Genomic DNA, 14,632 nt, shown 5'->3' on the forward strand with positions numbered 1-14,632 from the left:
TGAATGTTGATGGAGACCAAACAGTGAATGTGAGCACAGTGAGGTGGTGGGTGGTGCATTTCAGCAGAGGTGACAGTGGGGCACCTCCTCTGGTCTGTCAACAAAGTATTTAGTCTTCTACTGTATGTTTTATGTGAATCAGCAGTGCACAATATCAGATGAAGACCATGACCATTAAAAACAAGTACTGAATGCCACTTGTTGGAAACGTTATAAAACTCCCAGCAAAGTTACCAAAATTTCCATAGTTTTATCTCTTGCACAATGTAACAATACTTACCTTTTCTAATATTCAGTATAACCAAGAATCTAAGACACCAGAAAACATAATTATTGTTAGGAATAAGGCTCAAACTCTTAAAGAGGGAAAAAAAAAAGTTCACCAACTGGAAGGAACAACAGCCACAAAACCTCTACTATTGAGAAACAAACCCCAAACCCAATTACATCTCCACTTATTAAATAAATAAAACATTAATTTTGATAATATATGGGGTGGTGCATCAGAATACAGACTCAGATGTAGCAGTTACATGAGCCATTGTGCACAGAGCACTGAAGATCCGTATTATATATTTGTATATATGCATTGTGGATGTTATATATAGTTCAGTGACGATAAATTAAGCTGACCTCTTAGTAAGAGTGGCCAAACTAGCAAAAGCATTATCAGCTTTCAATCTCTACTGAAGATCAATGACAAATCTGCTTGCAAACTGTGGGCTAACGGGTTGTTTGCATAAATGAGCACTGAAAGGAAGATTAAGGAGAAAAAAAAAAAAAAGAAAAAGGACCATTCCTTGCTCATTCACGCTTTTGGGGAAGGCAAACGGGAAGTTTCACCCTTGTAATTTGGGATGCACCCTGTACAAAGTTTCTCTCTCCTCAGGCAATACGACAGAGTCATGCCAGAACTCCCATAGACCATTTCCAGTTAACATCAATTTGCCGGATGTCACAGACAACTTTAATGAACAAAATGATAGATGTCTGACAACAGCTTCATAAAGCCAATGAATTCTCATTACAAAGAGCATACACAATGCACAGCTCAGCCCGAGGCACATTTTACAGTTATCAGAGGTTTACTAGAATGTTGGTGTAGATAGTGAAATGGTAATTGAACAATTTACCCTAATTAATCCGCTGATAAATTGCGCAAACGATTATTAACACATAGATGATTGTAGTAGCAAGAAAAAAGAAAAAATTATTTAGAATTCTTGCATGTTCTACGAGCTTAAGATCAATTTTAAATCTTCATTGAAAACATTATTTGATAACTTTCAGTGGTAACAAAACATAGAATAAAGAACAGTATCATGTAACATTGAGGCTTTTTATTGTATATTGTAAAGGCTATCAAAACAGCTCCTTCTTAATCACAATTATTATCTAATTTTAAAATGACAGCCATATCACTTGAGATAAGATATTACACTTCTGTCCAATCATTTTTACTCATCTAAATTTGGGGTCAAAACTGACCTCAAAGTATCTTATGACACTTCCCTCCTCTGCCACAGCTGTGAAAATAAGCTGCACTGGAAAACAGTACCTCCTTCCAGCCACCAGACAGGAATAAGAAGGGGGGGGGGGGGGGGGGGGGGGGGGAGCTACCAGAAGCAGCTCTGCAAGTCCAAAACAATATCACAGCATATATGTGACATTCAATTTATAAAGAAAGACAAAAAAGAAAAAAAGAAAAAAGAAAAAAAAAGGACTGTATGCAGCAAAACCAGCTTGTGCCTGGCAGGAGAAAAGGGTAGGAACACTGGAAAGGACACAAATTTAGGGAAGATTTTGAATATTAGAACAGATGAATAAACAAACGAAGAGCTTTCCTGGATACTTGGATTTGGATACATTCTCCTCTCCAAGTTATCTTCAGGTGCACAGGAAGCAAGTGCCTCACCATGCAACTCAAAGAACTGTCTGATAGATTTGTAATGATTTTGGTGAGAAAGGGTGGCTTACCATCACTATTCCATATGAGAAATTAATGCTGCAAAGGTTGAGGGGATATAGAAGAGCAAGTCATTTTTCCAATCCTATTCCCTTGTTTCTTCTTTAAGCTGACAAGGCTCAATGAATATCAAAACTTCAGCTGGATGATTCAGAGAGGTATTTGGAGTAATGCAAGCCCTCAGCAGTAAGCAGTGTGCATCTATCAGGATGTCTATAGATCAGCTATTACACGAGTGGAAAAATTACACTGATCAATTAAGAATCCGGCATTTTTTCTTTTATAATTCTATCAATTTCCCAAGGATACCAAAAGGACATGTGGGGTTTGCACAAGGTAAGTTCTGACCTAATGAAATTACACAGAATGTAATTAATCAACATGAACAAGAATCTGATATGAAGATGCTACCAATTAATAAATAAACAAATAAATCAGACATTTACAGAGCTGCCACTGTTCACTGAATCTCCTTGAGTTTCTTACATTCAGGCATCAATGTATAAAAGATGCACATCTTTACAAACCATAATGTTAGTTTACCAGCCCCCTAGCTATCTATTTAGTTTAGCTGCCCCCTAGCTATCTATTAAAGAACACCAGATCACATTTTCAGTGCTTGTAGTTAACTTGTGTTTGCCTTTTCAACCTGGTGATTTCAAAATCATATTCTGATACTAGTGAACTAGGCAAGCTTTACTGCTTCGCACTCAGTATACTACTCAGCATAGCCTCTAACTAGAGATAAACTCTCTTCTCTAAAATATTGCATCAATCCCACTTAAAGTCATGATTCAGAAAGGCATGCCAATCTAGGGCAGAACTGTAAACACACACAGAATGGAATCTGCCACTCACTGCACATCTACCTAAGCACAGGCTTGGAAAACTGTCCTGTCTGAATTCAGATTTGATGAGCAGCAACATTTTGAGATAAAACCCATCTTGCCATCAGTCCCACTATACTGGCTACTATGAAAAAAAAAGCATTCTGAAGATTCTATAGATGAGAAGACATATCCAAGACCTCTTCTGTAGTTACATTTGTGCTTTTTACAACAGATTTCATTCCTAATTCAGAAACAACAAGCATTTTATTTCTCACTGCCCAGGAGAATTTCAATAAGGCTCTAAAAGCAGTTGTCACTTTCATACTCAGTTCTTGTCATAATTCACTCAATAGTATTCTAGCACTGAAGAAAATGATAAAATACAAGTCAAAGTGCAATCGTAAAGTCTTGTGAGGAAAAGCTGTGATGATCATTATCATCTACAGAATGCTATTTTTTTTCTTTTTTAGTAGTGACTTAACTGAGCAGATGACTTACCTGTATTTTATTCTGCAGTAATGTCTCTTAAAAATAACCATACCTTCACATCTCCTGAGCTATCCAAATGCAGGACTTCCACACTTGCAGATTATTAATCGATTTTGCACATCTCTTTGCAAAAGAGTACTCTTACTTCCACCACTTGCTCCCTAGATTTTCAATTTTCCAATGTTTTTTTGTTTTTTATGTTCTCTGGTTTTTTGTGTGTTTTTTTATTATTATTTTATTTTTGTATAAAGCCATCACTGTGTTTATGTTATACAAGATCAAATGACATGACTCAGTTTTTTCATGTACACACTCATTAGTTTAAACCAATGTCCAGATTCAGAGACAGGAAGAAATATCCCATGTGAAAACACTGAAGTTGTATTCGTTTTCTAATACTGTTTCTGAAGATCACCTGACAAATTACCATCAAAATTAACTCCCTACAATGACAGAGATTTGGGATATGAATAGCACAAGTAGCATTCTTGTGCCCTCATGCCCTTTCTCTGTATTAACAGTCTTAGTCAAGGACAGGTTTCCAGAAGGAACAGAGTGCATCCCATGTTCCACACCACATCCTTATCTCTAAATTACAGAGAGGTGGATTTGCTGAACTATTCAGGTAAGGAATTGGTTGGACGTTCACAACCAGAGAGTTGCTGCCAATGGCTCTATGTCCAGATGGGGGCCAGTTACAAGTGGTGTCCCCCCAGGGTCCTTACTGGGACTCGTGCTCCTCAGCATCTCTATCAGTGACATAGACAGCGAGATCAAGTGCACTCTCAGCAAGTTTGCTGGTGACACCAAGCTGATTGGTGCAGCTGACACAGTAGAATGGAGGGATGCCATCCAGAGTGATCTGGACACTCTTGAAAAGCAGGCATAAGAAAACCTAGTGAGGAGCTGCACTTGGTCAAGGCAATCCCAGATATGAATACAGACTGAGAAGGCAACTCAATGAGAGCAGCCCTGCCCAGAAGGACGTGGGGGTCCTGATGGATGAAAATCTGGATACAATCCAGCAGTGTGCGCTTGCAGCCTAGAAGGCCAACTGCATCCTGGGCTGCACCAAAAGAGAAGTCTCCAGCAGGGAGAGAGAGGTGATTGTCCCCCACAACTCTGCCCTTGTGAGGCCCCACCTGGAGGAAAGCATCCAAGCCTGGGGCACCCAGCACAGGATGCATGCAGAGTTGCTGGAGTGGATCCAGAAGAGAGCCACGAAGATGATCAGAGGACTGGAGTACCTGTCCTGTGAAGAAAGGATGAGGGAATGGGGCTTGTTTAGCTTGGAGAAGAGAAGGCTCTGGGGAGACCTCACTGTGGCCTTGCAGTACTTGAAGGGAGTTTACAAGCAGGAGGGGAAATGGCTTTTTACATGGTCTGATAGGGCCATGAAAAAGGGGGGAATGGCTTTAAATTAAAAGAGGAGAGATTTAGGTTAGATGTTAGGAAGAAATTCATTATTATTCAGAGGGTGGTGAGGCATACAAACAGGCTGCTCAGAGAAGATATGGGTGCTCCGTCCCTGAAGTATTCAAGGCCAAATTGGATGGGATCCTGGGCAGCCTGATCTAGTAGCTGGCAACCCCATTCATGTCAGGTGGGTTGGAACTAGATGATCTCTAAGGTCCCCTTATCCTAAGCCATTCTATGTTTCTGTAAGTCCCATCAGCATCCATTCCCACACCTCCTGTAAACTCCACTTACTAAGGTTCCTACCTATTTTTTATTTCCACATTAAGCATTCTTGGTTCTTAGATTTGCTGCCAACTTCTTAATCAGCATATCACTCATTCCATTTATTTCATATTCCAGAAGTCTTTCCTCAAAACACTGTATACAAGCAGAAGCAACTATATAAGGTCATTTTCAAACAATGTAAAGGAATATGTGCGTGTTCCTACTTACTGGTCAGAAGAGGAAATAAGTTTACACAACTGTAAACCCAAGAACTAAGGCTCCCAAGACTGAATTGTTCCACTCCTTGCCAAGTTTCTCCTTCCCCAGTACTTAAATCACTCATCCCTTGTAATCCTCTCAGAGATGGTAAAATATCCCAGTACTTTGTTACTTTTGCCTCAAATTAATGATTAAATACTAGCAACAGTTTTGGATAGAAAGCTTTTTATCAGCACTCATAACTTTCATAACACGTTCATTCTCACTATTTCACCTGTGGTCTCATTCTGGTGTTCTGACACGAACAATATGCTACAATGAAACACCCGAGCCAGAAGTGAACGCAACTTCTTCAGCCACTTAACAGCTGGGAAATGCACTGAGCTTTCTCATCAGCCAAATTCCAACAGGAGTTTTAAAAGCTCCTCAGTGTAACAGGGGCACAGACAAAAAAATTGTACCTTGTCATTTGAGGGGTTATGGTAATGAGAAGAATCTAAGTGAGCTTCCCAAGCACAAATCAGACCTGCGTGCACCTGGGATCAGGTGGGAATGATGCATAGGTGCTTTTTGCCTGAACTGCAGATGCACTGATCTATCAGAAACCTCCTCTCAGAAGCCCAACACGCAATTGAGAACCGAGTGTTTTGGAACAGGGCCTTGACATGATGATTAAGTTATCCAGAAGTCACTGTGGTTTTTGGTGTTTTTTTGGTTGGTTTTTGTTTGTTTGTTTGTTTTTGCCTTTGCAAATGTTCACACTGACAGAACAGAGCAAAGATTTCCCTTCCCTGAGAAGACCAAATTCTATTTCATTGCAAAAATTAACCAGAATTACTGTTGAGAGATATGAAACATCAGGTAAAAATACATATAAGCATCTGCCTGGTAGTACTTATTTACATTTCCCTGTAATACATAAGGAAAGCCATCTCCCTCCAAATCTTTTTACATACAGAGAAAACAACAGAAGAGAAGGTTGTAACTTCATTACACAAACCGCAGCCAAACCAGTGGTTTCATAACCATCTCCTCTCTACATCTGCTGTATCTCTCTCTGCAAAAAAGTAACAATTTTATCCATTAAAAAAAAAAAAAAAGTTTTACTACAGATGTAGGAAGACTACCAATGGATTTCTAACTGCCCAGCACAAACAATTTACTTTGATTTTTTTCTCCTCTAATTCAATTGCTGAGACAATCAACTTAAAAATGTAGGCTGCTTAAAATGCTGCTGCTTAAAAGCTAAGTAGAGGTTGACCCTGGTAACTAATGTTGACCATACAACCCACACTTGCTCAACAAAATGTGGAGATTTGACATTGTTGATTACTTTTTCACTTAGGTGGTGATTACCAGTTATAAAGACTGGAAGTAATCAATCCCAATTTAACAGCTGGGCCTATTGATGGAACAAAAAAAAAAAAAAAAAAAAAAAAAAAAAAAAAAAAAAAAAAACCAACCCACAATGCAAAACTAAACAAAAGATAATGTTCACAATTTTGGATGTAAGATGCAGAAAAATATGGAATTATGAGGAAAACACCCAAAAACAAAACACAAATTTGTGCAACAGTGGAGATGACTGTATTTCTGTAGGAAAATGCTTAGTAACTTCTGAATTCTTCCTCCAAGATTCTCTTTTGTCATTGTCTTAAGTTGTTCCCCACCATCAATAGCCACAGCTGTTAAACTGTGAGGACGTGACAAGTCTCTAGGCAAACAACTGCTCAGAGTGAGATCCTTTTCTTGAGGATAATCAGAGCTGGCTGACAAAAAGGGGCCTTACTGAATGCCCTTTCAACAATTTCTACACCAAGAAATGCAGAGAGAGAAGGAGGGGGAAGAAAGGGGTGTCAGGGAAGAGCACCACACTGCAAGAGCAGAACAGCATCTTTTGCTGCACTAGGAAAGTAGAAAAGAAATCTCAATACTTCACAACACCATCACACGTAAGAATCACACCTCTAGTCATAGCTCTGAGCAACTTCCCAGAAGAACCATGCCACATGGTACCGCGTTTCCCTTTAACATTTCTCAGACAGGAGAAGGTTTTATTAGCTACAGAGCCCACCATCAGTAAGACCAAACAATCCTTTAAAAATCAAGTTGGTAAAAAACATTAGACATTATAAAGTGCAACTGATAAAAGCCAGTAAGAAAAAACAAAACAAACAAACAAACAAAAAAAAACATAAAAGCTCTGGTCGTATAAGCTCAGAAGAAAAGCAAGGGCACAAAATGGCTCAATTTGACATCATGCTTGACAAATCTGAAGCTAAAGTGTTGAGAAATCCCTTGAAAATCATAATTCTCTAGTGACATGGTAGTGGAAACAAACATTGTGCATATGTGTTAAGCAGACATTCATACCTCTTTTGTCTGGCAATGATATAAAAAAGCCCATGCTTTAGTCTGAGGAAAACTCTTAAGATGTGCAGACCAGTTACTGATGGAAGAACAGGTAAAGAAAGCAGAAAGGTAAGCAGTGATCATGTCTTAAAGGAAGCTGACAATTTCTTCTGTAAATTCATTTTAGAAGCTCAGCTCAAAAGACGTTTGAGAGAGTTCTGCAGGAAAATTCTTAAAGGAAAAGTGTTAGAAAGGAAAACATTTGTCTTTTTTTTTTTTTTTAATTTCTTCATTGTATTTCAATTAAAGAACAAAAATCTTACTATTCTTCCTTACTGTCAACAATCAACACTTCAACTGAGACATTAAACATCTTCCCCCTGCCTTAAATACTGGAATTAAACACACTCAGGAACAGCCACATTCACCCTCACCTTAGGAAGCAAGGTTCTCTTCCCAGGACACTCAAATCAATTAATCAAAACAACAGCTATAAGGCAGCATTTGTAAAAACCAAAACCAAAACCAAAAGCTTCCTCAAACTGCCCGTAACCATGCTAGTCCTACAGCATTAAGACTTGCTATCTCTTTCAATGCAAGGCCATTCCCTACACCAGCCATTTGCCACTTCACTCCACCTCTGTGAGAAAACACTGGTGCCCTTCTGCCCCCACCCGCACTGCAGAACTTTCTTTCTCTGCCCATTACTAATTAACATCATTAAACATACCTGCAAGCTGCACAAAAATTTGGAGGATACATCAAATGACACAAAATAAAGTTCATATTGTGTTAGACCACAGCTACTAACCCCCTTATCTCAGGTAAAAAACTAAACTAACTTTAAAAAATTAACAGCAGAAAGGTTGTTATCATTTCTGCCTATGTGAACACTCTACAAAGGCCACAGTTTGATGAACACTTATTTCTGTGGCTATCTAATTTTCAGTAGACGTTCTCTGCATCAAGCCTTTCCACCTCTACATCACTCCTCTCAGTTACACCAATACAACCATGCAAGTGGCTCCATCACAAACCACATCAGGGAACTCATCTGGGTTTTTAAAACCATCTTTTATTTTAATTCTATTATTTTAACCCTCACCAGTTCCTGTGCTGTTAGCCACACGTGTAGCTGTGCCCACACAAGGAAGGGCACAATGCAGAAGTGAGAACAAGCAGCTGGAACAAGCATGGTTTACTGCTAAGAAAGCATGATTGCCACAGTAGAGGATAAGGCTCAGTGGGAGGCACTCTTAAGTAATCAAATATTTAAAAGCAGAGCAAGAGATGTAGGATATAAAAATATAAACATTGACAATTATTGACATTGCAATGGGACCAGAAGTCACATCGCTGCCCCAGCAGGTAAGCAAAAGCACAAACTCTCCACAAAGTAGTCTGCTCTGTGCACCAGGCCAAATACTTCACAAACTGTACAATAACCTAGGACTACTCCTCGCAGCTGTATATATTCCGTCCACCCAAGACCCCAATTCTCACTTGTTGTGAAAAGGAAATAAACAAGCATCCTGTCCAGCCTCTACTCAAAGCCTGTGTTACTAACTTCAAAACATGATTCCTCCTTCTCCATTTTTCTTAGTGTTATCTTACTAGATGTCTGTACTTCAGACAGTCTTCGTCAACTGAGGTTAAACTTTTATTCATAATTCACAGTGCAGAAATACAGAAATCTCACTTCATTTTCAGCTGATTCAAAGTTGAACTGAAAGCGCTTGGGCTTTATCCACATTCCTTTTATATTCTAGCCAGAGAGAGCTCTCCCAGTCGCTGTGGCTGCAATAAGATGAATTTTGAGCGAGTCATCTACTCTTCACTGTTAGCGCTTCACCCCCACATGGAGCCTCAACCAAGAGCTACACAGGAACCTCCCTCTCTCCCCCCTGAGTCAATCAACCGGCTTTGGAAACAACTACCAGCATGTACTGAAACGAATATTTATTTTTACCTAAGCGATACCTCAGCTCCACAGCTTCCCTCAAAAGAGTAGGGGGATCTTACCGAAAAAAAAGAAAAAAAAAAAAAAGAAAGAAAAAAAAAAGCCCTAAATTAGTCAAATTCTTTTGTGCATGGATGAACAACAGGAAAGCAAAGCCTTGGGGCCTCTGGGGAGGAACCCTGTCCCTGCAGACCTACTCTGATGTGCTCAGGAGATAAGGCTCCATAGTGACACTTAAGGAAAGGCCTGCTCACATTTGAATTTCTGCATTCCTCAAGAACAATTCATGGCAATCACTAACTTTGCAGAGGAGCTACATGAAAGCACTGGCCAATGAATGAGGGTCATCTGCTCTTTATCACAAGGGTAAACCTCATCCTGGCCAGTTTCTAACCTTTTAACCCTGTGAATTCTTAATTTGCACATGAATAATGGAATTCTTGCCAAGAGTGCAACCTTCAGCTTCCAGTTCCTAACTTTAGAAACCAAGATCTGATCTCCTTGTGTGTTCAAATCTTAAACTCTTGGACAGATTAAAGTTATTGGTTTCCAAATGCAACACTAAACATTACAATTCTGAAGCAAAAGATAAGCTTACTGGGAAAAGCTCTGACCAAGCAGAGTAAAAGAACATCCTCGCACCCTGCTGCTACCACAGACTAAAGACAGCATTTCCTTTTTTCCTCCGAAGAAAGAATGCCCATTTAATGCCTATTCTCCACCTGTTTAGTATGTACGGTTCCTTCCATACCCTGACCACGAGGCAATCTGCTTTCGAAGCAACTCAGAACTGCCTCGGAACACATTTACAAGTCTAAAAAATCCCCCACAAGACTTCAAAATTCATTCACTTGAGACCTCTACAAAGTACAGCCAAGACACGGCAGCCAGCAGAACCACTGTAAAAATGAGACATAAAACTAACTTTGCACGTGCTTTCTGGACTTCAGTGATATCAATGGTAATTACACCAATCACTGCTTTATTGGTAGTTGACAGTAAAGATCTGACATTCTGCAATGGAGCAGACTGGAATATGACCAAAAGGAACGAACTGCTGCACAGAGGATGATTTCACTTTTGATCACTAGTTAACCACTTCAAGTCAGTAACACCTACTGGATCATTATGGATCCACCATCTCTTCAGGTTTTCTCCACCAGCCATAAGCATTCAAAAAAAAAAAAAAAAAAAAAAAAAAAAAAAAAAAAAAAAAAAAAAAAAAAAAAGAAAGGAAACCTTCTGACACAGCCTCAGAGGAAAGGGAAAAAGATGCTACAAGAGTATTACTGTGATACACAAATGCATGCAATGCTCCATACTGCTCCAGAAGTTCTGAGATCAAGAACACAGTGCGTAACCTACAACTTCTCAGACTTAAAACGATGCTAATTTTTCCTCAGTCTCAGAGACATAATCCATCATTTACTGCTTTGTTTTATACTTACAATATGAGATTCTTAGCCTCTTAAGAACAGCCTTCTTCAGCCTTTTTATTAATGGTGCAGATCCCTGACAGCTAATGATGTGAATGTGAACACCAACAACATCAATACTTAATTTTTTGCCATTTAATCAAAAGTACGGAGTCTATTAATCCTATTAATAAGATACCATGATACAAAGTAATAAATAGCCAGTTTTTAAAAACTTACAGCTCACAGCCTCTTGCAGCATGACAAATTCATAACTTACTTGGAGCCACCTGCTTTTCAGGCTGATTTTCCACTGCCCAAAGCTCTGGCTCACTGAAGAAGGTATTTCACACCTTCCTCTGATACCTTACTGTTAAGTTTTTGTAATTCGTTCAGAAGTAAAAAATACAGATGTTAAGAAAAGCCTGAATGTTAACATGAGTTAACATGAGTATCATGTACCAACTATATTAACTAATTTCAGATTGAATTTGATAAACTTGTAATTTTCAAGTAACGCCTAGTTTCCACAAAGGTATCAGTGCCATGGTTTAGTGCAACTTGCCACTAAGAACAGGGTTGAAGAGGTCAAAGGAAGCCTTTTCCTATTAAATTAAGTTCATCAGTTAAGTTCTATTAGTGAGGGAACGTGAGAAGACTATATAAACTGTGTACTCTCTGTGTTACACTTTCTCTGAAATGATTCCAGCCTACCGGCAAAGCTCTGCACTGTCATGGGAAAGGCATAGCATTCATTCTGCAGCACACATCTCTTGTTCAATACATTAAAAGATGGTAGGGAAACGGAGGCCAACACACACTCAGGGTCAGACTGTTAGGGCTGTAATAGCACTAACATGTGACTATTCCTCTCACCATTCATCCAGCATAAGGGCCTGGAGTGCCCTACAGTCATGACTCTTGCTTCCCTAATGGCACAGCATAACAGGCCCTTAGCATTGATCCCAGAGGACCCTGCAGTATCTCCAAATGGGACAGTACCTGTGTCTGCTTGGCTGAGCGTACACAGCATATCACAGAATCATTGAAGTTGGAAAAGACCTCCAAGATCATCTAGTCCAACTGTCCACCTACCAATAATGTCTGCTAACCCATATAGGTACCGCATCTCCATGGCTCTTGAACACCACCAGGGACAGGGACTACACCACCTCCCAGGGCAGCCTGTGCCAATACCTGACCACACTTTTGGAGAAGTTTTTCCTAATGTTCCAACCTGAACCTCCTCAAGTGCAACTGGAGGCCATTCCCTTTTATCTTATCTATTGGAACAGTAAGGACCTGGTAATTCAGTCTTCACCGAGGTCCTGAAAACCATTCTGCTCCCTCCCATCTCAAAGACAGGCAACTCTATTATCATTCTGCTCTGGCCCCAGGATATCCCCAAGATTGCTCAGCACAACATCAAATTATCAGACCAGGAAAACAAAAAAGATTAGATTTGTAGATAACTGCGGAAAAGCTTCACAAATGGCACCTGACAAACAAGACCCAGAACTTTTGTAGCAGGTTGCCCGCATGCCAGCGAAGCTCTGCACTGCAGCTTGCACACACACAAGGCACCAAACCCATGAGACCCCCCGTGTGGCTGTGTCTCCCTGCCCACACCAGGGACTGGACAGGGCCGTGACAAGTTTTGTTCATAATATTTACACATTTAAAAAGAAACAAACCTGCAGGATTCGTCTTTTCAAGCACACAAACATCAAAGCAGTAAGTCGCTTTGCACTGTTGAGGAGCTTTAGCCACAGACTCGGGAGCAGGTTAACAAACAAGAGCTGGCACTTACTTGCTAGTGTAAGGTGACTTTTTTGACTGAGAATGGCTCCATACTTGTTCAGAGCCAAGCACTGGTAAAATCCTTCATCAGACTGCTCTCCTTTCCTTCCTTCCACCTCACTGATGTATAAAGAGCCATTGGATAAGGTGTAGATCCTTTCATTTTCAGACACTTTGCCTCCGTTTTTCAACCATGTAATAGTTATAGGAGCTTCCCCACGGGCCTGGCAGTCTAACACCACCGCATCCTTCCTGGAGGCAGTCACATCTTGAGGCTCTCTCACAAAGAACAGTTCGCTAAAGCACCACACTCCTGAGGGAGAGAGAAAGACGTCGGCTGTAGGGATGGAGCGCACTGCGAGCTGGGAGCAGCAGGCACAGCACGAGGTGCAACTTAACTCGCTATTAACGACTGCACGGAGTTCGGGACCCCGCAGCCGCAACCCAGAACCCTCAGGGAAATCGGCGCTACGGGCTTTGGGTCGCGTGAAGCCGTCGGGCTCCGCAACGCCCCGACAGCTCAACGCGCCCACAGCCGCGCTCGGCGCTCACCACGCGGGATTCGCCTCACAGCCCCGCCGCGCCCTATCGCAGGGGCTGCCGCACAGGTGTCGGCTTCGTTTTGCCGGTACGGCTCCGGGCGGCGAGCTCGCTAATTTTACAAGCCTGTCAAATGAGCTGGAGCGGGGCGAGTCGTAAAAGGTTAATTTTACAAGAACTCTTTGGCGGAACCCTCCCGGGCTGATCGCCGGCCCCCGAGGGCCTCTCGCCCGCAGCCCTTCGCGCACCCCCGGGGCCGCGAGCGCGTGGCAGCCCACAGCCGCGCGCCCCGCGGCCCACGAGCGCCTCCTGCCGGCGGGGCGCCGCCCGCCGCCCCGCACCGCCCGCCCCGTCGTGGCGCGGCGCGGCGCGAACAAAGCGGGGCCGCGCTCGCGCTCTCCCTCGCGCTCCGTCTCTCTCCCGCTCCCGGTGCCGCGCGGGCGCCGATGTCGGATAAATAAAACCACGTGCGGCCGCGCGGAGCGGAGCGGAGCGGACAATGGGGCGGCGGCGGGCGCGTGCGGACTCACCTGGCATCGGGAGGAGCAGCGCCCCGAGCAGCGCCCGGAGCAGCGCCATGCAGCGGGACGCGGCTGGCATGCCCCGCCGGCCGCCGCGAGAGAGCGGTCAGCGGCCGAGGGGAGGAGACTGGGGGCGGACGGAGCGGCCCCGGCGCGCCCGTCCCGGCCCTACTCTCCGCATCCCGTCTCCATTGGCCTTCGGGGAGGAGAGGGGCGAGGGGCAGGGCCGGGCGGCCGAGGGGAGGGCCGGGCTGGACGGGGCGGGCTACGGCGGACAATGCCCCCGGGGCGGGGAAGGCTCGGCCGGGCGGGGGGCAGGAGCCGGCCCGCTCACGAGCGGCCATAGAAGGAACGGGGAGGGGGTGGGGGGGAGAGCTGGCGCCATCTGGGCCTCTTCCAGCGACCCCCAACCCACCGAGCCCCGCGGCCGGCGCTCTGCACGAGCCGCGCCTTGGGGCGATCCATCCCGCCCGGAGCCCTCCGAAGCCGGGCCGGCGTCATTTGCAAGTGGGCCGGATGCGCGTGCGGCTCCGTGCCCGGCGGGCGGCGACTCCTGCGATGCCCGGTGCAGGTGCGGTGCCGCCCGGTTCGGCAGAGCGGGCACGCGGCCCGGGAGCCCCAGCCCAGGCTGATTGCAGGCACCCGACGGCTGTCATCAAACCAAACGCTGCTGGTAGCGTTTAAGCTCTCGGCAGCTGATTTGGAAATGGGGACTCTAAGCTCTTTTTTGTCTGTTCAGAGTTATCGTTTCTAAAGTCGCCCCGTATGGAAGGCATCTTCTTACTCAGCAGATTTGCCCCCTGTTTGCATTCATTGTGAGAGCTGCTGACGGCAGGGACGGGCAGTTTGTACTGCTG

At 43.4% G+C, this 14,632-nt stretch overlaps 1 protein-coding gene across 1 annotated transcript in view; it reads right to left on the bottom strand.

The window, feature by feature from the left end:
- Nucleotides 1-13,854, bottom strand: part of PRTG (protogenin) — a gene marked incomplete at both ends in the record, with an annotated part of 80,106 nt that extends 66,252 nt beyond the window's left edge. The window contains 2 exons of the mRNA XM_079541119.1: nt 12,725-13,027; nt 13,785-13,854. Of these exons, the coding sequence (XP_079397245.1) occupies nt 12,725-13,027; nt 13,785-13,854 (373 nt within the window). The remainder of the gene's footprint in view (nt 1-12,724; nt 13,028-13,784) is intronic.
- Between the last annotated feature and the right edge of the window lie 778 nt (nt 13,855-14,632).

This window comes from Tetrao urogallus (genome assembly GCF_951394365.1).
Source record: "Tetrao urogallus genome assembly, chromosome: 11".
Taxonomy (NCBI): Eukaryota; Metazoa; Chordata; class Aves; order Galliformes; family Phasianidae; genus Tetrao; species Tetrao urogallus.